Here is a 27,524-nt window from a genome sequence, read left to right as displayed (position 1 = left end):
CACTCATAGTCAGAGAAGTGGTCTAGTTGGACCTGCACTGCTACCCAAAAGATTTTCCTAAAGCACAAATCCAAGTAATACCTTCCTTTGCTTAAAACCTGTTGACTGAAAAAAAAGGCACAACCTAAAAGTTGAGAATTATATAATAAAACATAATTCTCACATCGTCAAATAAATGACGGACAAAACTGAGTCCTTAAGCTGGGGACAGAGCATCTCCAATCACTCTGAGAGATTGCTCCGAAGAGACAAAGGGGGAGCCAGAATATATAGGGTTTTTTGCAACAAACACCAGGTAGTCGGAACATCAAAAGATTACTGTTAATGAAAGAAAACCAGATACCTCAAGTTAAGGAATTTAGCTCTTTTCTGTATATGGGAAGATGCAAGAGTCTGGGCTCCCTGGAATCGTTCCTTCGATATGCACCTCAGCTATCTGGGGCCAGTATCTCCTCAGGGTGCACTGTCAGGGGTGGCTGCAGCAGCTGACTGCTAGATGGGGGGCATCCTGTTTCCATCCTGAGTTTTCCCAGGGCTCACTCTAGGGGAGGCTGTAATGTGATGGCTTGATGGCTACAACATCCTTTGTTTACTGATATGGCAGGCAATATTTTTCATTCACCAAATCCTATGGCAGTTTCTCCCATAGCTTCAAATTCCTTGGCTTCTTACAAAACACGCTTTATGATTTGGCCTTAGTCCTGGTGTTGATCACATTTTCCACAGTCACTGGTGTCCTGTGTTTCTCTCCCAGGACTCAGTAAACTCTCAAAAGTGTAGAACTATCTCTTACTCACATTAGTGTTCCCAGTGCTGGGCCCATAGAGAGCCTTAAAATTATTGGATGAATGGTTGAATAGATGAATGGAAAAGCTGCGTTGCTGCGAAGTCCTAACTAACATGCCTGTGTCTTCTCCTTCCCAGGACTTTGGCGTCATGTTCCTGCATCATCTTGTATCTATTTTTTTGATTACCTTTTCATATGTCAACAACATGGCCCGAGTAGGGACCCTAGTCCTCTGTCTCCATGATTCAGCCGACGCTCTTCTAGAGGTAAAAGTTTTCTTTCTTCTGTAAGAAGACAAAATCTGGAATTCAGGATATCCCCCAGATCATCAGTTTTTCTAGGGTCTGATAGATGGTGCTGGGAGAAGTTAGTACATGACTGCTTTGAAACTGCGGAGTGTTTCTTTGTAGGTTAAATTGGTGAAAGTGAGACTTTAGTATATAAAGTGGTGTGCAAAAAACGTTCACCAAGTTAGCATTCTTTATTAATAGAATAATAAAAACCTTAACCCTTCCACACCTAAGAAATGAGTGTTTTACAATAGGAAAATTACTATTTGAATAGGTTTTGTTTCTAGTGTTACAGGTTTCACACTGATTTATCTGGGAAGCGTATATAGCTCAGTTTAGTTACTAATAGTACATCCTGATGAAATTAATGAGTAGTCATAGTTTTTATTATAATATATATATTATCCTAGTATTTTTATAGTGAAAGTATATATGAATTACAAATTTTATATAAAAACTATGTTTTCTGTGCATGTAAGTATTAAGAATATCTGAGGAAATATTGGTTGCACTTTGATTAAGTTTCTAAACCATTATCACTTAAAATTACTAAAGTAGCAAAAAAAAAAGAAAAAGAAAAATGCTTCTAGCATATTTCAAAAGATAAAATCCCAAGTAAAATTTTGATGCGGTATTTACTTTTAATCATGGCCTCCATGAAGAGACATACTCAATAAGGTTATATAACTATAGTGTTTTTCATTTTAGTCCTAAGAAATTTATATAGCTGGTCAAAAATGAACTTACCAGAGTACAAATTCCATGTAGAAATGGATCTTAGAATCGGTATGTTTATTTTTTATTCCTGTTGGCTCACAGTTCTGCCCCTTTGAAGCATGTGCTATCACTGTGAATGTAGAATAGAGATGCCCTCAAGTAATTATTTGTTATTCCAATATAAGCAGAAATTCCAGGCCATAAAATTGAATCTGCTATAAAGGCAATTAGTCAAGGTTTGAAGTGTATACAGCACTTCATTAAAGACTCTGGTCCCTATAAGGTTATGAAACAGAAAAGTAGTCCTAATGGGTTGGATATGTCAGATGATAGTTTGGCGCTATGGTTTTTAAGTGAGTCAAGCTAGATTCTATTCAGCACATTTTTTTTTTCTTTCTTTTTTGCGGTACGCGGGCCTCTCACTGTTGTGGCCTCTCCCGTTGCGGAGCACAGGCTCCGGACGCACAGGCTCAGCAGCCATGGCTCACGGGCCCAGCCGCTCCACGGCATGTGGGATCTTCCCAGACTGGGGCACGAACCCGTGTCCCCTGCATCAGCAGGTGAACTCCCAAACACTGCGCCACCAGGGAAGCCCTCAGCACATTTTTTTAAAGGAGAAATAAAACTAGTATAAAGGCAATTTCCTGAAAATCAGTTACCATGTGGTTAAATCCTAAGTATGCTTGAAGGTAGAAATTTATATAGCAATATACAGTTTTAAAGTCAATCCTGTATAATCTGCCACCTCTAATGTCTGGGGAAATGGATGGCATAGTGCTTGGCAGAGCCATAATTCAGAAAATGTGGGTTGAATCATCATCCACCACTTTTATCTAGAAAAGAAAAATAATCCAGAAATCCCAGTCATGTGGCTTAAAAGCAAATGTTCTTCATCATTTGGATTCTCTTTGACATCATAAAATAATGCTTGAGAATATCCAAATAATGAGATATGTTGACTCTTCAAAGTGGAATCTATGGCTTAGACATTTCAGAAAAATGGATGTTTAATGCTTTTTTTATTGAATACTGGTGAATGAATGTAAAAGAAAGCTACGTGGTTTACGTAGCCAGAAGGAGGCAGAAGATGCTTTTTTTCTTTCTTAGTATAAGTTGTGGTGTCACATCCAAAGTATGCATGAAATTAAAAGTTCATAATCCTGGCTTCCACTCAGTTAATAGATATTTCCCCTTAGGAATATATTTTTCTGGTAGCTTTTTATTTTACTTAAAGCTATTAAATTACAGCTTCTGTGGATACTGTCAACAATCCTTTCAAGTTTGACTCAGCTAATTTAACTTTACAAGAAGTAGAAAATAATGTTATGAATTTAAAAGACCTCTTCGATTTATAACCCTGTGTGTGGGTACTGTGAATTATATGTGAAAATGTAAAAAGCAGTAATCAAGGACAATTATGTTTTCAGTGTCACCTGTTCTTACTTAGAATCATCTATAAAAAGTAGATGGCAGGGACTTCCCTGGTGGTCCAGCGGTTGAGGCTCCACGCTTCCAATGCAGGGGGCGCGAGTTCAGTCTCTGGGCAGGGAATTAGATCCCGCATGCCACACCTAAAGATCCCACAGGCAGATCCCGAGTGCCATAACTAAGACCCAGTGCAGCCAAATAAATAAATAAATTTTTTTTTTAAAGTAGATGGTAGAGAAAGGGATGCATTTCTTCCTTCGACTAATTTATAATATAAAAAGTGGTCCCTTAAATCACTACCATAAATTATTAGTGTACTTCTCACAGACATTCTGAACATGAGTGACTTTCATCTAGAAAATGACCCATTCATGTAAATTTGAAAATTATACCCAAGTGGATTCGCTGAAATAATGTGATCTTGACACATTCATTTCTAAATTTGTGAGGATAAGCCAGGAAACTGTCTCCCCAGAGCACTCCTTATACCTGTTTAAGGAAAACCTATCATTCTAAGTAGAAAGGGGGAGAAAAATGCAGGAAGGCTCAATATTCTCTATAAAGTTCGTGACCTTAGTGTTTGGGACTCATTAAAAGTTTAAAGGATTATGTAGCAGTTTCTGTTTTGACCTCTTATGCCAAATTCCTGTTTTGGCGTCTTTGGCTTGCTAAGATCATCTGTAATGCAAGAATTTCATATTTTTCTGTTTTCCTGAAATCAACCATATAATTGAATTTTTCAGGTCGCTGAATATTTTATTAAATCTCTGACAGTCAGTAGTTCTACTTATGGTTAATATCACATTTCACTCGACTTATGGGTAATTTATAAATATGATACATGATGCATGACATTTCAAAGTAGCAGGCAGTTTTATGCCTCTGGTAGGTTATATCTTAAAGGAGACTCATGCATATTGAAAGAAGCTTTTCATTTATCAATTTAACTAAATTAATCTGTCACATTTCTTCGTTTCATAGGCTGCCAAAATGGCAAATTACGCCAAGTTTCAGAAAATTTGTGATCTCCTGTTTGTTATGTTTGCCATGGTTTTTATCACCACACGACTGGGTATATTTCCACTCTGGTGAGTATGCCAGTCTTCTTTCCAATAAAGGCGCCCCATCCAGATAGGTTTTATGAACCATTTTCCTGTTGAATTTCACTCCAGATACTTAGTAAGAAGTTTAAAGAAAGCGAGGGAGGGACTCAAGAAACAGCTTGATTTCTTCTTCCAGAAGGGGGTTGCATTCTTTACGGATATTTTCCACAGGATCGTTAGAGAAGGATGTGGCTTATGTAGGTTCTTAAGCCACAGGAAGCTGTCTGCCATTTTAGGCTCCAATCTAGAGTATGATTCAAAAACCTTAGCCATGAAAGTTTGAATTAAGAAAGGAAATATGGTGTTGCAGTCAGTTAGATATCAGGGATCATCCTGTACCAGGGGTTCACCAAAGGTTGTCCCTGGACCCCCAGCAGCAGCAACTGTCACCTCTGGACTTGTTAGAAATGCAACCTATTGGTCCCAACCCACCCCAGACCTACTGAATCGCAGACTCTGGAGATGGGGCCTGGCAATCTGGATTTTGATACGCCTTCCTGATGATTCTGCTACACATTAAAGTTTGAGAACCACCGTCCTGTATAATTCTCCTCATCAGCTGCATTTATAACTAAAGCAACTGGAAAGTATAACTCAAAAGTAACCCTTAAAATGATCTCTGACCCCTTAATGTCTGGATGTCATTAGCTAAGAAAAAGATAATGACAGATTTGGATGGAATTTGACAATCCTTTCTATAGAAAATAGGTCCACTGTCATTAATTTTTATGGAAGGCTATTACTTCTAGAAAAAAGTGATCCCTCCATATCACTTAAAGTCTACCATTGATGGCAGATTTCTTTCCATTTTGAGAAATTGATCTGAATGGGAAATGACAGCAACGGAAATTGGAGAAAGTGGAGAAATGAAGGGCTGCCTTTTCAGTCCAATAGGAAATTACAAAAATAAAGTTGGGGCTTTTAAGCGAGTAACATCTATCACTGAGGTTCCGTAAACAAATTAATCTCACACACACACACACACACACACACACACACACACCCCTTCTCCTTGAGGCTGGCAGCTCTTTCTCATACTTACTTATTATGAAAATCGTATCCCAGCAGCAGTGCTGTGTATTGGCAACAGGCATATATAAAATGTCATTATAGTTTTATATGATTGTAGGTAGCAAACATTGAAGTAATTTTGAATATAATGCATCTATAATTATTTCAGGATTGGAGCTCTTTCAAGATTACTAGCAGAACTAGTGGTAGGAATTTAAATAGAAGGAAGTCAAGCAAAATCCAGGAAAAGTATCTCAAAAGAATAATAGAAAACTTTTCCTGCTTAGGATTTCTGAGAGAACCTGAATTTTAAAGAAGTAAGAATCACTATCAAGTACTTTCATTTGCTTATTTCCCTGTAAGGATGGAGTTAACGCTGAGATGTATCTCTTCTCCTCCTTTCTAGCTAAGGTGCAAAAGCTCTTCAGGTTTAGACAGCAATGAGTTACCTAGAACATAAACTCAAAATATAGAAATTACGTAATGCTGCTAATGAATAACTCACGGGTATGCCCTGTGATGATGATATAAACCAGCTGCTTAGAAAAATCCTTGTAACCAAATACACAACAAGAGCTGATATTGCAAATGCTGGAGGGCTTCTGCTACCACGGCCCTTAGCGCAGCCAAGTTTTTCAAAAAGCAACTTGTGGAGGGAAATGTTTTATTGTTTGGGAGACAAGAAGTAATTTCTGTATACCTGCTGCCATTGTGGTTGTGCATCCAGTGAATGAAATCCTTGTCAGATATGTCTCATAAATTATGTTAGTGCTTGGATGACCTTTGTTTTGATCCTGTTTCTATTTCTGGAGTGTAATGGGCATAGAGAGTATTTAAACTAGGAAGGTGAATGACAATAACAAATAGTGTTTTAAATATTTGTCTTAATCCTATGAAATTATTCAAAAGTTCCTTTTAGATTAGGGAATACTAGAATTGGGAGGGACCCTATAGGTTATTGGCTCCAAACTGCTCTCCCACACCTCTGCCCAGGATAGGAATTCTCTCAATTTCCTGATTAGGAGTATTGCTTTAGAGGTCGAGGGAGAAATAAGTTTTTAAATTTTTTTTTTTTTTTTTTTTTGTGGTATGCGGGCCTCTCACCGTTGTGGCCTCTCCCGCTGCGGAGCACAGGCTCCGGACGCGCAGGCTCAGCGGCCATGGCTCACGGGCCTAGCCGCTCCGCGGCACGTGGGACCCTCCCGGACCGGGGCACGAACCCGTGTCCCCTGCATCGGCAGGCGGACGCTCAACCACTGCGCCACCAGGGAAGCCCGAGAAATAAGTTTTTAATACGAAACAGAAACCTGGGTCTTTATAACTTATAAGCTAGGAGTTCTTAATCTGGTTCAGAACCCCCTGAAACTGTTTGTAAAACGTATGTGTGTACATTTTTTTCCTGGGGGGCAGGGCCCGTGGCTCTATCAGATTCTCAAAAGATCTGTGACTCCCTCCCCTTCTCAGAAAAGTACCTTCTGGGGCTTCCCTGGTGGCGCAGTGGTTGAGAGTCCACCTGCTGATGCAGGGGACATGGGTTCGTGCCCCGGTCCGGGAAGATCCCACATGCCGCGGAGTGGCTAGGCCCGTGAGCCATGGCCGCTGAGCCTGCGCGTCCGGAGTCTGTGCTCCGCAATGGGAGAGGCCACAACAGTGAGAGGCCCGCGTACCGCAAAAAAAAAAAAAAAAGTACCTTCTGGAAAACAGACAAAGTGTACGCTACCACTTCTGATTGAAAACTCTTAAGAACGTGAAGTTTTCTAATATATCATCTGTAGGCCTTCTCTTCAGAAAGCATCTCTAATCCCTTCAGTTATTCCTGCTTGTTCTCCTTTGTTCCTCAGAATCCTTGTCACGACGTTCCAAATGTGGACTGGCTGATAGAAAATATAAGACCACTAACAAAAAGCTGTATTCGGAACTGCATTTCTTCTGATACAGCTTGCCTTTGCATTGACATTGTCTAAGGAGCTTTCACCTCGCACTGGTGGCGATCTGATAAATAGCTGAGCTGCTGCCAGACCAAATTGCCCTCATCCTACATTTATTTCATTTTTATGTATTTTTATTTCTAATTATGATTCATTTGTATACCTAATCATACCACCTACATTTATTCCTGTTAGATTTCATCATGCTGTTTTCAGATATTCTAGCCCAATTAGGGTCTTCTGAACCACATCCAGTGTCACACTTATCCCTGCTACTTTTATGGTACTTGCAAATATGCCTTTCATGTTTCTCCCAACTCACTGAAGAAGAACGTTGACCCAGAGGGACTCCTGGTACACTGTTTCTTTAAGCTGACCTCAATCTCTCAACCACCAGTCTGTCTTTATGATTTTTCTACTCATTACCATCTTAGAACTGCTGTGTCATTATACCTGCTATTTCTCCATATTTTTAAAAGGTGTAATAAGAGATTTTGTCAAAGGTCTTGTGAACATGAAGATTTACTCTGTTACTTAAGTCATTTTCTGCACAAGTGGAGGCGGGGTGAATAAAGAATAACGGCCCCTCTGGGTGACTTGGTTTTAGGAGGCCTTTTCTGGCTCCTGGCTCCTCATTTCTAAGTGCTCACCCCCATCTGTTTGATGATCCATCTGCAGCAGTAGGCTTACCAGTCTAAAATTTCTGGTTTCTGCCTTTTCCGTATTGTCTAGGTGTGGACTTTTACCTTCTAATATACTACCACTTTTTATGTATTTAATGAATATTTATTGGGCACTTACTGTGTAACCAGTACTGGGCTGGGTGTTGAGACTTCAATGAGACATGGGCCTCCCGTGGGGCACTTGCAGTTGAATCCCTACGGGTCCCTTCAGTATTCTGGTTGATGATTGTGTGGGGCGTAGAGACTATCAATTATTTTCTGAATATTTATTGGAAGTAAATAATGTAAGTGGATTGTCAGTATTAACTAGTTTGGTTGCACGTACCGAGGAGCTCTGTCAGCTGAATGAAGCATTGTTCTAGGGAGAGTATATGTGTGTAAAATGGTCACTCACTGCTGGAGGGAAGGTGCTGGAGGTACACTGGACTTCAGTTCTAACAAGCATTTCATAGACTTACTTCTCCCTCAAATATTTGCGCTTCAGCTGGAAGGAGAAATAAAATGATTCCTGTGCCCTCGCTTCTTTTAGTTTTCAACCCATTTGCTTTGGAATCACCAGCAATACCTTGCAGGTTCCTCCTGACTACAGTTGTGTTCCCACGTAAGCCATCAGAATTTTTGTGATTTGTGTGTTTGATGACACTTGACTCATTCTCTCTTGTATCTTTGGTCCACGCCTCACAAAGTCATCATACACCATGATTAGCCTTTTCAGAACCATACACTGCCCGGACTTTTCTTTTGGCCGTAATACATCTTCTAGAACAACACTATCCAAAAGAAATATGATAAGTCAGGCTTCTTAGTCATTTAAAATTTTCTAGTAGCCACATTAAAAAGTAAAAAGAAACAGGTGACATCTGTTTAAATAACGTTTTATTTAACTCGGTATATCCAAAATCATATGATTTGAACATGTAATCAGGATTAAAAATTGAGATATTTCGTTCTTTTGCTGCATACTAAATCCTTGAAATCAGGTATGTGGTTCACGTTACTGCATCTACTCAAAAGTCTATGTATTTTAGCCTTTACGTTGTAACTGGACAGTGAATGATTTGCTCCTTTTTGAGAGTAAGCCTATCCATCGTTGTAAGCTGTTACCGTGTTCGTTGATCTGCACCTGCCTTTCCTCAACTCCGTTTGTCTGTGATCCCTGAAGTTCCTAACAGCTTTCCATATTTTATGAAGCTTTGGTTTCCATTGGCGTAGGGTAGTTTGTGCTTAATCCCATTATAGCATCTATCACAGTGCTTAGCTCCCAGTGGCTACTCAGTAACTATTTGTTGAGTGAATTAGGTACTATTTAATCCCAAATTGTCTCACATCTGTTTTCTTAGTTGAGCTCCTTAACTCATTGTGAAGTAGGTAGGTGCAGTTTTTCTCCTATTGTACAGAGAAAGCCAATTCATTTAGTCAATGATTTACCTAGTCTCTCTGGACTCTGGTCTCCTGACATCAGTTCAATTCATCAGGTACTTACTAAATTTTAATTGTCCTCCTACAATGCAGTGTACTATATTATTTAAGAATTAGGCCATAAAGCTGTTGATGAGGCACATTTCCGGTAGTTGCTACATAAAAAAAGAGTCATTTTTAAATCACTGTCCCTATTATTCTGTCCCAACCAAGACACTGCATTGTAAGCATCATCAATTTTCAGCCATACATTAGCATCTGGTATCGAAAGAGGCAAATCCACAAAGAACCTGAAAGGGAAGGGGCACGGTGCAGTCAGTAGAGAGACTGCTTGCTTTGAGTCACGGTTCTTCTCCTCACTGCATGTCAGGAAACCAGCTGTGTAGCTTCTCTGCATCTGTGGACTCATCACAGAAGAATGGTAGTAATTGTTCCATCTACCTTACCAGGAAATGTTAAGGATCAAATAAACTATTGTTTGTAGCAGTGTTCTAGAACTATAAAGTACTTTATAACTATTAAGCATTTTGTAAAAAGGTGTTATATTACTGTTAGAGATGGAAATTTCCATTATGGCCAAGTGGTCAGAAATTTTTATTGCATTTTAAAACCTCCAAGTAGTCTAGATTAAGGAACCATAAGCATAGATACTTTTGAAATAAAATTCTTAAATGCTCTCTCCAATTATGAGAGGCAAAGTATCTTGTTTTAGTCACTTCTGTTCTCAGAGCATGTAATAATGGACATGAGCTGGGTTGACTTAGTCCCTCAAATCCTAAGTGACTGTTCCTATCCTGAGCCAGCAGAAGTAACCATTATTGTTCACAGGATGTCACAGAATTTCACAAAATGCAAGTGTATGTTAGGCTAGTTCTTTTTTTCAACATCTTTATTGGAGTATAATTGCTTTACAATGGTGTGTTAGTTTCTGCTTTATAACAAAGTGAATCAATTATACATATACATATGTTCCCATATCTCTTCCCTCTTGCATCTCCCTCCCTCCCGCTCTCCCTTTTCCACCCCTCTAGGTGGTCACAAAGCACCGAGCTTATCTCCCTGTGCTATGCGGCTGCTTCCCACTAGCTATCTATTTTACATTTGGTAGTGTATATATGTCCATGCCACTCTCTCACTTTGTCCCAGATTCCCCTTCCACCTCCCCGTGTCTTCAAGTCCATTCTCTACACTGCATCTTTATTCCTGTCCTGCCCATAGGTCCATCAGAACCTTTTTTTCTTTTTTAGATACAGTATTTGTTTTTCTCTTTCTGACTTACTTCACTCTGTCTTTTTCTTTTTTAGATTCCATTACATATGTGTTAGCATACAGTATTTGTTTTTCTCTTTCTGACTTACTTCACTCTGTCTGTCTGATGGACAGTCTCTATGTCCATCCACCTCACTACAAATAACTCAATTTCGTTTCTTTTGATGGCTGAGTAATATTCCATTGTATATATGTGCCACATCTTTTTTATCCATTCATCTGTCGCTGGACACTTGAGTTGCTCCCATGTCCTGGCTATTGTAAATAGTGCTGCAGTGAACATTGTGGTACATGTCTCTTTCTGAATTATGGTTTTCTCAGGGTATATGCCCAGTAGTGGGATTGCTGGGTCATATGGTAGTTCTATTTTTAGTTTTTTAAGGAAACGCCATACTGTTCTGCATAGTGGCTGTGTCAATTTACATTCCCACCAACAGTGCAAGAGGGTTCCCTTTTCTCCACACCCTCTCCAGCATTTATTGTTTGTAGATGTTTTGATGATGACTATTCTGACAGGTGTGAGGTGATACCTCATGGTAGTTTTGATTTGCATTTCTCTAATGATTAGTGATGTTGAGCATTCTTTCATGTGTTTGTTGGCAATCTGTATATCTTCTTTGGAGAAATGTCTCTTTAGGTCTTCTGCCCATTTTTGGATTGGGTTGTTTTTTTTTTATATATATTCAGCTGAATGAGCTGCTTGTAAATTTTGGAGATTAATCCTTTGTCAGTTGCTTCATTTGCATATATTTTCTCCCCTTCTGAGGGTTGTCTTTCCGTCTTGTTTATGGTTTCCTTTGCTGTGCAAAAGCTTTGAAGTTTCATTAGGTCCCATTTGTTTATTATTTTTTTTATTTCCATTACTCTAGGAGGTGGGTTGCTGTGATGTATGTCATAGAGTGTTCTGCCTATGTTTTCCTCTAAGAGTTTGATAGTGTCTGGCCTAACATTTAGGTCTTTAATCTATTTTGAGTTTATTTTTGTGTGTGGTGTTAGGGAGTGTTCTCATTTCATTTTTTACATGTAGCTGTCCAGTTTTCCCAGCACCACTTATTGAAGAGGCTGTCTTTTCTCCATTGTATATTCTTGCCTCCTTTATCAAAAATAAGATGACCATGTGGGTGTGGGTTTATCTCTGGGCTTTCTATCCTGTTCCATTGATCTATATTTCTGTTTTTGTGCCAGTGCCATACTGTCTTGATTACTGTAGCTTTGTAGTATAGTGTGAAGTCCAGGAGCCTGATTTCTCCAGCTCTGTTTTTCTTTCTCAAGATTGCTTTGGCTATTCAGGGTCTTTTGTGTTTCCATAGAAATTGTTAATTTTTTTGTTCTAGTGCTGTGAAAAATGCCATTTGTAGTTTGATAGGGATTGCACTTAATCTGTAGATTGCTTTGGGTAGTATAGTCATTTTCACAATGTTGATTCTTCCAATCCAAGAACAATGGTGTATCTTTCCATCTGTTTGTGTCCACTTTAATAGGCTAGTTCTTTACTGCAAGTGACAGATTCACAAGTCATTGTCCAGCCACGAATGGGCATACCACAATTGCCAGAGCCTCCTTCTATGGCCTAATGTTGACTTTACACATCCCCAGTCATGTCCCACCAAGTGCCCACCCCTTGGCTACAGGAAACTTAGAATCAAATATGTACCTTCAGTGGTCTGCTGCTATTCAAACAGAAGCACGTGGCTTCTCAGAATGTTACTTTCTGTGGATTTCTATCTTATAAAGTAGGGGAATCATTTGCTGATTTGTACTCTCTGAAAGTCTCTGCAGTTAAAAAGAAAAATATTACAGAGGAGCCTAGATCATTCTTTTACCATTTTCCATAATAAGATTTGAAATTCATCTGGATGCATATGAGAATATCATCTTCTTCTCTGATTTATTTTTCAAGACATATTTTACCAAAGTTGTGTGGCTTATATGCTTTTCTGAATATCTTATAAGATTAGTCTTAGAGTTCACAAATTTGGACAAGCTGGATTTTTTTTTTTTCTAGACTCTTCTTGACAGATTTTCTCTGAAATTTTCCTTGATGCTGGTCTGTATTAAACATATTTGAAAGGTAAAGGATGAAACCTAAGTCTTTTGGCTGTTAGGTATTTTGGCATGTTTATAATAATACATATATATACTAGTATCAGTTACTACCTTCATAAAGTGAGGTAGAGTTGGATAGAAATAATGTGTGTTGAGATGTTTTGTTCTTTTCATGTAAACATAATAATTTTAATATAATTTTAATATTGAAGGGCTAGACCAGGGGTCAACAAACTATGGCCTTTGAGACAAATCAGCCCATCGCCTATTTTTATAAATAAGGTTTTACTAGAACACAGCCTTGTCCATCTGTCACATATTGCCCTTGTCTGCTTTCTGCTACACTGGCTTGAGTGGTTGGGACAGTGTATGTGACCCGTTAATCCTAAAATATTTACTAGCTGGTCCTTTACAGAACAAGTTTGCCAACTCGTAGGCAAGACCATTAAGAATTAGCCTGATGACTTGTGGACACAGGAGGGGAAGGGGAGGGTGGGACGAACTGAGAGAGTGGCACTGACATATATACACTACCATGTGCAAAACAGATAGCTAGTGGGAAGCTGCTGTATCGCACAGGGAGCTCAGCTCGGTGCTCTGTGATGACCTAGAGGGGTGGGATGGAGTGGGGGAGTGGGAGGGAGGCTCAAGAGGAAGGGGATATATGTATACATATAGTTGGTTCACTTTGTTCTACAGCAGAAACTAGCACAACATTGTAAAGCAATTATACTCCAATAAAACAAACAAAATAACTAATTATTTTTTAAAAGTCTGAGATAGGAAAAAAAAAAGAATTAGTCTGATGAGTAAAAATGAAGCAATGTGGGGAGTGGCATATTAAATGTTTTCAACCTTTGGGTGTTTTCTAGAAGTATTGTCTACCTTAGGCGAAAAACATGAAGATATTCTTAGTATTACATGTGGGTATGGGATATGCAGAATATGCTCTCAATTAAGTAAGCTTTTCTGCTTTTGTGACTTGAGTCAACAAAAAAATGTGGCGTCCTAGTAACACTCTCTCCACAGAATTAATGTCTTAAGTGTTCCCTCCCTCCAGTCACTGCAGAGGATCTTGCTGGGGGAAGGAGGAAAAGAACAAAAAGATTGTTTGCTATAAGTATTATAAAATGTGTTTACATTACCATCTATGGAAAAAATTCAACATGGCCATTTCTTCTGTTTAAAAACACCTGAGTATTGTAATAAAGTCTAATGCCAAGGCCAGAGATAGGAAAATTTGATCAAGGGTCTCACATATTTGAGAGTGATGCTCTATGGAAAATGCAGTAACAAATGAAGGACCCACATCAGCTCTGTTTCCATTTGCTTATGTTACCATAAAGGGCAGTTGTGTAGCAGGCTAATTCTCTCCTCCAGCTACACTCATCTCCCTGACTCTGGTCCCTGGGTCTCTGTCAACTGGCTGTTCTGTTCATGCTAAGCCCCTTGTCACAGTCCTGAGCTCAGCCTTGGGCCAGCTTGTGACTGCTCATTGCCTACTTCCCAGTCTGGACCATTACCTGAGCTTCCCAGAAACCCTCCCTACACAATCCCAGTACACAGGGCTCTAGAGCACTATCAGTGGAGACCACCCTGGCTGTGTCCTTTCATTTTCAGAACTTCATCCATGCCCCTGTCGCCTCTGGGATGACAGTGTAGCCAAAAATACAGAACCACAGTATGACCAGCATCTCTGGAGTCATCCTGTTCCTTGGGGGGATATATCTTACCGTGTATTATTATTTAACTTTTTATGTCTTTAGGGCCAGGGAGCAAAAACTTTGCAAATTCCTCCTAGACAAGGAGCCATTTATTCTTTACAGATCTGTTTGATGCACTTCACTGTGAGCCTGCTATATCTCAGGCAGAATGTGGGTGTTGGGGACATAGGTAGTGATTAGGTCATGAGCCCAGGAACATCCAGCACTGCAAAACTACCAGTAAATATTTGTTAACTGAACAGCTGAGATTTTAGAATTTCCCGTGTGGTTTGGCACAGTCATGACCGAGACTCTGCAGCCTACCATCTTTCCTTATAAGACAGAATAGGCCAATCCAAGAAGACAAAGCTGGGAATGACTCAGTAACTTTTAAAAGCAGGGGGGCATTCCAGCCACTGAATCATTTTGCTCAGACAGAATTTATGGAAACAGAATTGCACAATCATTTAATAACTGCTGCCTTTGTCCACAGCAGATAATAAGACAGAAATGCTTAATTTGGAATGCTAAATGTCAAAGAGTTGGAAATATAAGAGTTCAAGATATATAAGGAAAATCATAAAACGTGTAGATATACTGAAACTGCAGGCTGACTAGGAGCCTGGTGGTGGGCGTGGCTCCTCATTAGGGCAGCGTGAAGAGAGGACGTTGTCCAGAGGTTCCAGGGCAGTGTAGGAAGGGAGCAATTGTCCATGAGAAGAACAGATAGAAAAAACAAATAGAGGACTTCCCTGGTGGCGCAGTGGTTGAGAGTCCGCCTGCCGATGCAGGGGACACGGGTTCGTGTCCCGGTCCGGGAAGATCCCACATGCTGCGGAGCGGCTGGGCCCGTGAGCCATGGCCGCTGAGCCTGTGCGTCCGGAGCCTGTGCTCCGCAACGGGAGAGGCCACAACAGTGAGAGGCCCGCATACCACAAAAAAAAAAAACAAATAGAGCATCTTTCCTACATCCATGGGACCACCAAAGAAAGTAAGCAGGAACACACAGAACACCGTCCCAATGTAGTAATTAATTCTGTCCTAGCACCCTGGACAGTTGTTCCCAGCCACCATTGGGGACCTATGTCAGGTGCCCAACCGCAAAATCGTAGCAAACTCTGCGTCTCTCAGAGCAGCTTGCACTAACCTAACTTAGCTGTCTTGATTCCTTTTGTTTTGAATGGACAGCATATAAACACAGACCTAATTTTCACTAGTGTCTTAGACTACTTTGTATCCCACACAATCCCAACCTATGCCTTTCAATAGTTATCAGGGTAGAAATTTTGATTTGTTTGTTGCTAATACATTGTATTATACTCTTTGAGTTATATATTCAATAATTTGAAGAAATGTAGCATGAAGCATTCATTGAAATACTTATGAAAACATTTTGAAGACGTTATTCTGAATACATTCTGCTTTTTAATGGCATATAAGAATAGCCAGACTGAAACAATTCTGAATGTTTTTAAATTCTTAGGTAAAGAAGTGCTATGTTAATTACTTAACATTTTTAGGTTGTCTTTGAATTGAAATGTAAATGTAATAAAATGTATTTACTGAAATGGAATAGTCTATTAACTGTAATCTTACTGCCCAGTAGTGTATGAAAATCAAATAAGGAAATACTGGGGATTATTTCCCCAAATAGCCTCCAGGGAGTGACCTGGGTCTCCTGTATTCTCACCTGTGCTCTGTAATCATAGTTAGTGGTAAGGATGTTAACTTGAAACAGTACATCATTATGAGCCATCAAAAATTAGTAAAATATTTTCAGTGACTTTTTATTATGCGCTTTGACCCATAATAAATGAACAAAACAAAATAAGGAAATTTTTCTGGTTATCATTAAGTTAACTAGAGTATTTCTATTACTCAAAATTTTAGTCCACCACATTTTCCTTGTTCCTATCCCATGAACATACACTGGGATGTTCTGTCTTTTGTCTGCTACTGAAGGGCAAACACCTTGATACAGCCGTGAATAAGTTGTTATTGAAGTACAGTGTGAACACACCCTATTCGGCCAATTCAGGGGCTAACATGAAGTACCGAAAGTATTTTTCTTTGTGTACAAGCCTCTTAAATTACTTCACTTTCCAGAACACTACCTTATGTGAGGAGCACAATTTGCAAAGTCAGCACTTTATTAAAAAGACTCAAAACCCTGTCCTAAACATTAAGTCTACAGTATCTTCCAGAAATAAGTCAGGTGCTTCAAAAAATAGGTTAAAGTTGCCGTGACGAAGTACAGAAGAAACAGAGCTTGACTGTCTCTCTCAACAGTGAACTATTCATGGAGCTTGATCCCCCTTTGCTCTTCTAGCCATAGGATTGCATTTATTTCAAATTGTGCCCCCCTCACCCCACTCAAAAATTTAATTAGATGTTTGAGTTCCCTGCCCTCAGTAGCAATCACGTGGCGTTCTCCTGAGGTGCTTCTTCTGGTGCTACTGTTTGGTATTCATTTCCTTGTCGCCCTTCTCCACTAGGGAGTGAGTTCCAGCAGGGCTGGAACCATGTTTCCTTCTCCATTTGTATGCTCAGTACTGTGTGCAATACTCAGTATGCTGTAAGTTTGCTGATTTATCTCACAGTAGATCTCTGATTTATTCTAGGTCTAAATTCAGAATTCACTTTCATGAAGGTGCTCTCCCCAGCCAGGTAGTTTGTTTACTTATTTCAGTATAATAGAGTATCATTCTTTTTATTTTCTTTCTCCCAAAATCAAGGAGAAATATTCATAATGCCAGAGTAATGCTTACTTAAATTCCTTCCTTTCTTGAGCCCACATGTCTTAACTAATCCCCCTACATAATTTATCCACCCAACGTGCTACCCTTGTAGCTAGTGTTTGGGACAGGCCCTCTTTCAGGCATAGAGTGTAGGGGGATTGGACTTTGGGTGGCCCACACCAGACATACTGGCGTGACTGTTCTCTTTTTCTTTTTAACTTGATTTCTACCCATCCTTCAAAAGTCTGGGGAAGATGATGAAAGATTGCCTTATTCTGAAAATAACTGCATGCACAACTAAGATCATTGCTTATTTTTATCTTCTGGCCTACTTTTTTCTAACAAAAAAAGAGGTGAAATAAAGCGATGCTCTCTTGTGTATATGTGAGGTGGACAGATAGATAAGTAAAGATAGATAGTTGATAGATACAGATATTTGATAAAGATATTTTATATATATACTTTATATTTATCATATATTTCTTGTTTTATATATTTTAAAACTATATTTGTGCATAAATATATATTACTTATCATATATAAATATATGTGAGATATTTATCTTAAGTAAATATATATTGTATAGATATTTATATATTTTATATAAATATATCCTATAGCAAAACTTTTGCTTACTCTTATCAACATCAAATAAATATCACACCAGCTGCTTCCATGAGTTCATGGGGCTTCTTAGTAATTAAGAAGCAGGGAGGCTATTGATTGCTGCCTGCTGCAAAGGGAATAAAAGGAATAAAATTGAATGATATATTTTCCACATAAATTGGCCATAATGGCTTTGAGATTTCTGATAAGGCAGTTCCCTTGCATTTACATGAAAACCTAACAGTTCCATTAAAACTGTACTTTGCTGGCCCTTTTTGTACCTGGAGAGTCTTGATGTTACAAATCTGTCTAAAACACGCACACCATCGTTTCTACCCATCCTCAGGATATATCACTATCTTGAGAGCCTTGAAAAATAGCCGGTAGATTCCCAAACCACTGCAGAACAGATCCAGACTGTTTTCCCCCAAGCAAAGAGGGAAGAGAAGTTCGTTTTTCGTCTTCAAATTAACACTCTATCCCTGTTCTGGTGGGTAACGATGACCTGCTTCTCCTCCTTACTGTTCTGACATCTGAGAACCGCTTGGCAGTGAAAAATGATGCATTTTCCTTTCAAAGAAAGGAGAAAAATGTTTGACAGTAAGGTATGTTACTTCCTAGAGTCATCATTTAACCAAATGAATATCTTCATTTATAGTAGAAGAGCAATATATAGGGTTTTTTTCCTAAGGAATAAGCAGCTCAACTCCACAGGAGGGAGACTAAGTACATTTCTGTTAAATTCTTCCAGCAATAACACGAGCCTCTAATGATTATGAAAACAGCTTGAAAGTAACTTGAAATCCGGTTATAGTAGGTTATAGTAGGGGGTGATAGGGATCTCACCCAAGAATCTGGATTGAAACAAATACATGTGAATAGTCATCTTGTCTTTGTGCCTGTTGTAGTTTATCCTCAGGAAATTTTCAGGCCTTCTCTTTGAGCTGATCAGAAAAAAAAAAAATCAGATGGACAAGATTTTATATTTAACATACATTGTTCAGAAAAAGGAAAGTATCTACAGTGTCAAATGCTGCAAGGGGAATCAAGGCAAATGAGACCACTGGTGAAACTGTGCATGTGCTCTTCTTCATCCGTAAAATGGGAGACTTGGGATAAATGTCAAAGATGTCTTCCAAAATGTTTAGATTTTATGATTTCACAATTTCAAGAGGGTTGGTAACCTTCCAGTGAGAAATTTATTTATAGAGTGATCCCTGCAAGGGATTCTGAGCAGGGGACAGGGGGGTGGTAGGCAAGAAGAGAGTGGACATAGATGCCTTGTTTAAAAGGTTTGTGGTGTGTAGAAGGAAAGAAATAAGATGATCATTAGATTGAATATAGTATCAAGTAAAGATTTTTATAGAATGCTAGACATCTGTACTTCCTTTGTAAAAACAGAGGAGAAAGAGTACTTGGAGGTGTCACTGAAGTACCCATGATTAAAGAAGAGACTCCTGCTTTACAGAGAATTGAAGGAAGGGAGGCAAGTATCCAGTGTTGGTTCCAGTTAGATGACTTCTCAAGCACCCATGATTCCTTGAGCCAGTGCAAAGGAAGAGACCGATGATACTGATGATGAAAGAACACTGAGCAAGCAGAGTCCCAGAGGGTTAACAGTCAGGTGGAAGGGCAGCCCTCTAAAAGTAGGAAACTTGTCCTTCTGAAGCTTGAGACAAGGGAAAAAAAGAGAGAATGAAAGACTGGACTGGAAGGGGTGTGCATGTAGTAGAAAGCTATATCTGATGGTCTGTAGTTTCTTTTTAACAAAACCATGCTCATACCTGACAAGATGTGGGAATTGCATTGGGATTGGGGTGAGAGGTCCCGGGAATGGTAACAGAACAATGACATGAACTCATTGCCCTTTGAGCCAATGGTCAGTGGACTGCAGTCACTTCCTGGGGACCTTGACCATTTAATACCAATGATTCAGTTCAGGTACTGTGTTGTGACCACCCAAATTGGTATATCTGCTCTCTCAGTGGGTAGTAGCAAAATCTTCCTGGTGTCCTTGGGGCCCCAAACCAGTAACCATAAGTATCTCCTGTTTTACAAGACCTCAGAGAAAATTGAAACCCAGAAGAGTTAAGTGACTTTGCCCAGGGCCACAGTGAGTTTTCATCATGAGCAAGAATAGAAATACACCTTCTGTTTCCTTTCCTAGTGTTCTCTGCTTTAGTTCATTCTGCCCAGGGGATCAGTAAGGCAGTGTGGTCTGAAGAATAAAACCCTAGAGTGGGCTAACTTTGGCCTTATCCTTGGCTCTGCCACTGACCTTAGTATCTTTAGACCTCATCTTCCTTACTGGTAAAAAATTTCCAATTTAATATCCTAGGTCTGAAAGAATGTACAGCAACTTTAAGGACTAATTGAAATTAAGTACCAAGGTCCTGGCTACCTGGGATTTTGTTAACTGGCTCCCAGCAGTTAGGGGATTATAGAAGGAAGAAAGTTCTTTATTACAAGAAAGGATTTAGTGATGAATAAACCACTTAAAAGATTAGTGCCCTCTCATATATTCCTCTCTCGTGCCATTAATGCCTTCCTCACCAGTCTAGTGAGATGAAAGACGAGTGTCAAAGGAATGCAAGTTACTTGCAAAGTGAGAAATTGTATCTGATGCCCAAGGTGCAAGATTTCTTGAAGTCAATGAAAGTCATGTTAGATATCTGCTCAAAACATACCTAAGCCATGGCCAAAGGAGTTGGCAGACCATTCAATATTGAAAAAAGGAAAATCAACAAGGATGGTGACATGATAGGTACTTCAAAAAGGAAAGGTGTGAATTTCAAAGGCTTGTGAGAGACGCTTGATAAAATGTTAAAGCCATCGAGCCTTCTTACATCTTCTTTAAAACTGTCATATACTACTACGATTCCATTTGGAAGAAAATTATGTAACCCTCCCAATCAGTGCTTCTTTCATTTTTAGTTTGTTCTAAGAATTAGAGCATAATTGCAATTATAACCTAAATTTGATTAAATGGAAGATAAAAGAAATTCATTTTCATGAATTTTATTTCATTTCTCAAAAAACAAAGTCTTGATGGACCCTTTTATTCACTCTTTTCTGTGAAATTTATGTGCTGTTTTCAGCGGATTCACTTTAAATGGCTTTTTCTTGGTGGCAATGTTCCTTTGAATAGAATGACCTCCTGTACTCAGAATTTAAAGTGGATATAGTGTTTCTCTGACTTTCTAAATCCAGTCTATGTAACCTGGGAATAGGACAGGGAAAGAAAATGAGTGAGGGTTGAGCAGGTAAGGATTGCTAACAGTGTTCATGACCAGCCTCCAACCAAGGGGGTCAGGGGAGCCTGTGTGTTATCAGGGACTCTGTTGACATGACTGGCCATGGGATTCAACCATGGGAGAAGTTCAGAGATTCCCAGGATGGACCAGGTAAAAGGAAGGAATCCAGGTTTTATATTTTCTTCACGGTTTTATTTTTTGTTTTCCTTTCTGAGTTTACCTTTGTTTGCACGTTCTTTATGGCAGAAGGAAACATGGGTCCTTCCATCCCCCTCCCACTGGGAAGGGTGTAATACGTTCTGTTCTTCCCTCAGCAGGCAGTGAAGTGCTTGGAGTGGGTAAATACTTGGAAGTAGAGCATTTTGCTTGTCCATGGAGGCAGAGCAACTGAAACACATAATTTGAAAATAGCCAATTGGTTTAAATTAGTGAATTTACAGGGATTCCCTTTCATATGAGTGCTTTTCCTTTCATCAGCTTAATTCCCCAAATCTCACGGGGAAATGGCAATTAATATCTTTCAAGGCAGCTCATCCTGCTGTTCAGAGGAGTCTTTTCCTAACCAATTTCTACATCACTTGAAAGAGAATAAAGCTAATCCTCTTTTGGGATTCTCACTAGCTGTGGACCTTACTAACCCTCAGGGTCCCAAGAGATGGTTACGGTTACTGGTTTGAGGCCCCAGGGACACCAGGGAGATTTTGCTACTGCCCAGTCAGAGCAGATGTACCAGTTTGTGCTATCACAACACAATATATGAACTGAGCTGTTGGCAGTGGTGGTCAAGGTCCCCAGGAAGTGTTTGCAGCTCACGGGCCACTGGCTCAAAATGCAGCATAGAATTTTTCACTCTTCCCATTTCGGTGACAACATCTATATGTTGTCTATCAGTTGGGTCCCCTGAAAAAAAAGATGCTGAGATGAAGTTAGGAGGGCCAGAGGTTTATTAAGTGGTTATCCTTGCCAAAGATAAAGTGAAGGAAGCAGGAGTGGGGCAGGCAGACCTTCAGACAGTGGTGTTGATCTGACAGTCTCAGCCAGCCCCACAGAGAACTGCAGAGCAATGAGTGCCCATTAGAGGAGTCCTGGTTTGGGCAGAAATGGGTAGCCCCTATTACTGCTGCATGTTCACTTGTTGGCTAAGCACTGCCCAGGCCTCATCTCAGACACTGTGGCAGATTCTGAAGGCCCTGCCGCTGGAGCCTGCCAGCTAACTGCACTTCTCACAGCTGAATGGGAAGTTCTTCAAGAAGAAAGGAGATGTAAGCAGCACACCTCGTTGGTATAACATAGGCCACGATAAACAGGAAACTAATACTAAACCGTTCAAATGAACAAATCCTTCAGGAACAAAAGACTCACACATCAAAATGGCAGCGTTTGGCAGCCAATCAGTTACAAATTTCAATAACCCACAGGGTTTATCAGATTGTATTTGGGGAACCTACGTTGCTTTGCTTTCTGATAAACTTAACTTTATTCTGAAGGACAGTAATGATAAAGAACTTATCCTATACCAGTTTAGTTCAAAAAGTTGCTTAGCAGTGAAGCAAAACAAAAGAAACAACGAGGTTTATGTTTAGTGGTCTATCTATATGCATCTGGAGCACGTTTCTGGAATAATTCAAAAGGGCCGATCCATTTCATGCCTCCTGCTGCTAAATGAATGTGGGAGTCAAGCTGCTGTTTTCACAGTGCAAGACATTTATTGTTGATAAAAAAAAATCTCCCACTTATATATAATCAGTATCCTAGCAAAGGACACTATAGAATTTCAGCTCCTTAAGCCTAGAAAGTGGAAGAATCTTGAAAAAATAAAAATCAGGCCTGTGAGCTAAAAATTAAAAACCAGTCGGTCACAAATCTCAAAGTATTGCAACACTTTCATTCTGCTCAAACAGACCAGTTCTTTACTGAGTGTGTGTCTTTTCAGTTGACAGGACTGATCTTTACATGTCACCCCTCCTCCGTTGAACAGTACAGCACTTTGATTATTCAGTCAGTATGGGACCAGTTAGCTCTGTGTCTAGCTCATTCGGAGCTATCAGTGTTAATGTAACTTAATGTCCTCTAACGCTTTTAACAAATTTCACCTCTATTCCCTCTCCCCCAACCCCCCAAAAAGCATATAAAATCAAGAACTAATTCAATTGATGTTATGGTAGATTTAGGTCTACAAATTACTGTACCCTCCTTAGTCATTTCTGCTTCCTAAAATTGTATACAAGAACAGTTTCCTCTTGAGGTGTGCCGGGGGTGGAGGGTGACACCCTAATCTGTTTCTTCTGTTTAGATTAAATGTGGAAACATTTATTATCAGACTGCTTTAAGCCTCTTAAGAGTGTGATCCTTGGACTGAAATGGTTTCTGAGTACAGAGCATGAAATGCTAGTGAGACCTTGTCACTGGCAGCACTTAGGAAATATTTTTTCTAGGCTAACAGAGCACAGAAAGAAAAGAAAGGAAGTGTAGAAAGGCTAAATAAATTCATTTCCCACTGATAGCTTACCATCACCTGGTATATCATAGAACACAGTAAGAATGTGTGGACCCCCTGCACTGGGCCCAGCATTGTGCCAGGTGACCGTTGAGAATACAGACTAGGATTGCAGACATGTCCCCCACGCACACCCGTGTGGATGCCAACACAATCAGAAGTGAGAACATTTTCTCCCAAAACTGGAGGTTATTTGCCATGGAGAGTAGAAGACATTTGGAGGACCTTAGCTGATGACTTGAGCTGACCTGTAAACTGAGGGTAGACGTTGTACCATAATAATGTAGGTGCTTTTCTCAAGCAGCTTACTCTCAAAAACTAAATGGAGGAGTAATTTTTAAAAAAGGAGGAGGGGAAGGTGGACGCATGTTAAAATTCTGTGAGGTCTTCTTTTCCCTCTTGCTTCCTGAAAATAAATCTGGAAGTAGGTATTTACAGCTTTCATCAGAACCATTCAGTTAGACATTCAGCTGTGGGTGTTAGATCAGGATATTCGTAAGTCATTTATCACCATAGCTCTGAAGCGGGGTTTCTCAACTTTAGCACTATTGACATTTGGGCCAGATAATCCTTTGTTGTGGACTATCCTCTTGATTATGGGATGTTTAGCAGCGTTCTTGGCCTCTGTCCACTAGGTGCCAGTAGCACACACGCCCAGTTACGACAACCAAAAATGTTGTTAGATGTTGCCAAATGCTTCCTGGGGGCCAGAATCAGCCCCCCTTGCGCACCACTGTTCTAAACCAGAGATTCTCAAAATTGTTTAGAAAATGAAGACCTAGAAATAATGATGTGCTTTATAGGACACCATAAGATATTGTCATCTTTAAAATGCTATTGTTTCATTTCTGAATGATTTTCCTAGAAGCAAATGGCTTTATAACATATAAGCTATAGAAAATTATAATCTCCAATACACATGCCTAGGATAAATGATTAACAATTTCCTTGTATATACCTTTAAGTTTAATTCAAGTAAATGACAAAAGTTTACAGAAAACTTGAGAATTGTCTTTCCTACAACTGAGAAAAGGCAAATTTCACTTTAGCTCTAGAATTTCCATGCTTTTATCTAGTTATAAATTTCCTAAACTTTGGCCACTTCCAAACTATAATTTGTGCCAGAATCACATACTATTATTACTTGCTTGAAAGTTTTCCTTAATAGACTCACTTCCTTTATTTTTTTGCAGTACGCGGGCCTCTCACTGTTGTGGCCTCTCCCGTTGCGGAGCACAGGCTCCGGACGCGCAGGCCCAGCGGCCATAGCTCACGGGCCCAGCCGCTCCGCGGCATGTGGGATCTTCCCGGACCCGGGCACGAACCCACGTCCCCTGCATCGGCAGACGGACTCTCAACCACTGCGCCACCAGGGAAGCCCCAGACTCACTTCCTTTTATTTATAGAAGTTTATTTTTTTTAATCTATATATTACTACAGAAAATTAAACAGGATGAGTTACATTTTGTAAAATAAACATTCACATAAATATATAACTCATACATATTCATCTCACACCAAAATCATCTTCATACCATACTTTGGAACCAGTGAACTAGACAAGCACCCATATTCTATTGAAGTTTTATGTGAGGTTAGAAGGCTCAAAAAACTCCAACACTTTAATACTAAGATACTTCCAACCCATTTTTCAGGTGTCTGTATTTTTATATTCAGCATAGATATTATTCAAGGATAGAAGAGAAAAGGAAATTGTGTCCCTACGCATATGGAATTTGTCATCCAGGATTGTACAATGTAGGAAAGAAAGGAAAAGTAGCATTTACAGAGCACCTGTTACCTGCATTGTGCTAAGCTCTGGATAATTAATTCTCACAACAACAATAGTTCCATGTAGTTGACAAATATTTACTGAGTACATACTATGTGCTAGTATTTTGTTAGGGCTTAAATATGTAGAATGCACTTCTTACCCTTAAAGTATAACCTAGATATAGCCCCGATCTTTACAATATGATTATGATTTATTTCTATGCAGTAAATGCTAAGACAAAGGATGTACAGCATGTTATTGGAGACTATATAAGGAACATCTAATTGGGTTAGGGTAGAGGTTAATCCAGGGGTAGCATTTAGAAAATATCTTGGCTAGGTCCCCAAGGAGTTTTCCCGCTTTTCTGAGGCTCATAGAAGTAATTAACTTTGCTGAAGGTCACAAGAGTAATTGCAAGTAAAAGCTGGCACCCTTTTCATTACACAGGGATCATCGATTATCTAGCTCCAAGAAGAGATGTTTGTGTTCTACCATTTCCCCTTTAACTACCCATAGCAGACATTGCCAGTCAGTCAGGGCATGATTTTTCCGCTGGGCCAATTCCAGGGCCAAGAATCTTTTTCATTCCCAGTGCTCTAGGCAACCACTACTTTGTCCATTCTCTTAATTTTCTAATGAGAAAACTAAATGCCAGAGAAAGTCCTTCAGACTCAGACCCAGAGCTCTTGACAGTCATCTTCTTGCTAAATGCTTTTTCTACCAAACTGCACAGCTTCTCAGAAGAAGACAAAAATAGAAACACTTAGCCATCTTCTGCTTACCTGCCCTGCTCGCCTAGGTGAACAGACACTCCTTTTCCCCAGTAGAGCAAACCCATGCCATTCAGACAGCTCGTGATGCGCTCTCTGCTCTGTGGAAGATGCCTGAGAACTGCTTCCAGTGGTCAGGTCACATGCCACCCAAGAGTCAAATGATTGTCTGCAAAACTCTTTGTGCCACCTGTGTGTGTGATTTTATCGTTCAATATAATAAAATATTGGGGACTTCCTGGTGGTCCAGTGGTTAAGAATCCGCCTTCCAGTGCAGGGAACGCAGGTTCGATCCCTGGTCAGGGAACTGAGATCCCACATGCCATGGAGCAACTAAGCCCACACGCCACAACTACTGAGCCCATATGCTCTGGATCCCACATGCCACAACTAGAGAGAAGCCCACGCACCACAGGGAAGAGCTAGCGCACAGCAACTAAAACCTGACACAGCCAAAAATAAATAAATATTAAAATATAATATTAAATGATGCATTAACATATAAGTGTAAAAGCAAAATAGCTTCTTCTAAAACTATAAAAATTAAATGCTTTGTAAAAACTAAAAAGCCGGTGTAGCTGGCCCTCTTTACCCTTGGTTTCTGCCTCCATGGGTCAACCAACCACAAATTCAAACTGCTTATTGGTTGGATCCAGAGATAAGGAACCCATGGATACAGAGGGTGGCTGTACTATGCCATTTTCTATAAGGGACTTGAGCACCAGAAGATTTTGGTATCCATGGGGTCCTGGAACCAATCCCCCACGGAGACCGAGAGATGACCGTATCTAAGAGATTGCTATCAAGTTGACTGTCGATGAAATAACTCTAAAAGACTGGGAGGAAAATTATAAAAACCCAAAAGCCTTCTGCACTCATATCGCTTCCAAGTGGCTTTTAGTTTTCACTCTACTTTAAAGAAGCCCAAAGTGGAAATTGTAGACTTCGCGTTTCAAGAATGGTGTATGCGAGAAAGGCCAACCAGAGAGCCAATATTCGAAAGTAAAACCCTTGGCCCTACATAAAGAAAAATTGATGAATAAAGGTATATATGTGTGTGTGTGTGTGTGTACACACACACACACACACACACATACACATACGTACATATATGTACGCACACACACAATTTGGGGTACATATGTATCATTTTAATTATTATCCTATTTCACCTACTTTTTCAATTATTAAAACCATTCCTCCCAATTTAATCAGATAATAATGACAAAGCAACATATATGAATGTATGAGTGTATGTGTGTATGTATAGAATGCGTCATTGAACTTGCATCGACCAAGGATATTAGAAAGCTATTTCCCAATAGTCTGGAGGGGCTGATTGTTTTTCAAAATTGCCTCTTAAGTGAGATAACGTGGAAACAATACTGGACTAGGAATTAAGAATCCTGTTCGGGGGCTTCCCTGGTGGCGCAGTGGTTGAGAGTCCGCCTGCCGATGCAGGGGACATGGGTTCGTGCCCCGGTCCGGGAAGATCCCACAT

At 39.8% G+C, this 27,524-nt stretch overlaps 1 protein-coding gene across 4 annotated transcripts in view; it reads left to right on the top strand.

Annotated features, from left to right (window-relative positions):
* CERS6 (ceramide synthase 6) overlaps positions 1 to 27,524 on the top strand; it is a 324,738-nt gene that overhangs the window by 267,466 nt on the left and 29,748 nt on the right. For all 4 annotated transcript variants that reach the window (XM_060016639.1, XM_060016638.1, XM_060016641.1 and 1 more), the window contains exons 7-8: positions 925 to 1,053; positions 4,204 to 4,310. In XM_060016639.1, coding sequence (XP_059872622.1) covers positions 925 to 1,053; positions 4,204 to 4,310 — 236 coding nt within the window. The remainder of the gene's footprint in view (positions 1 to 924; positions 1,054 to 4,203; positions 4,311 to 27,524) is intronic.

Source organism: Delphinus delphis, chromosome 7, assembly GCF_949987515.2.
Source record: "Delphinus delphis chromosome 7, mDelDel1.2, whole genome shotgun sequence".
Taxonomy (NCBI): domain Eukaryota; kingdom Metazoa; phylum Chordata; class Mammalia; order Artiodactyla; family Delphinidae; genus Delphinus; species Delphinus delphis.
The sequence above is the reverse complement of the archived record's forward strand: the minus strand, read 5'-3'. Positions and strand labels throughout refer to the sequence as shown.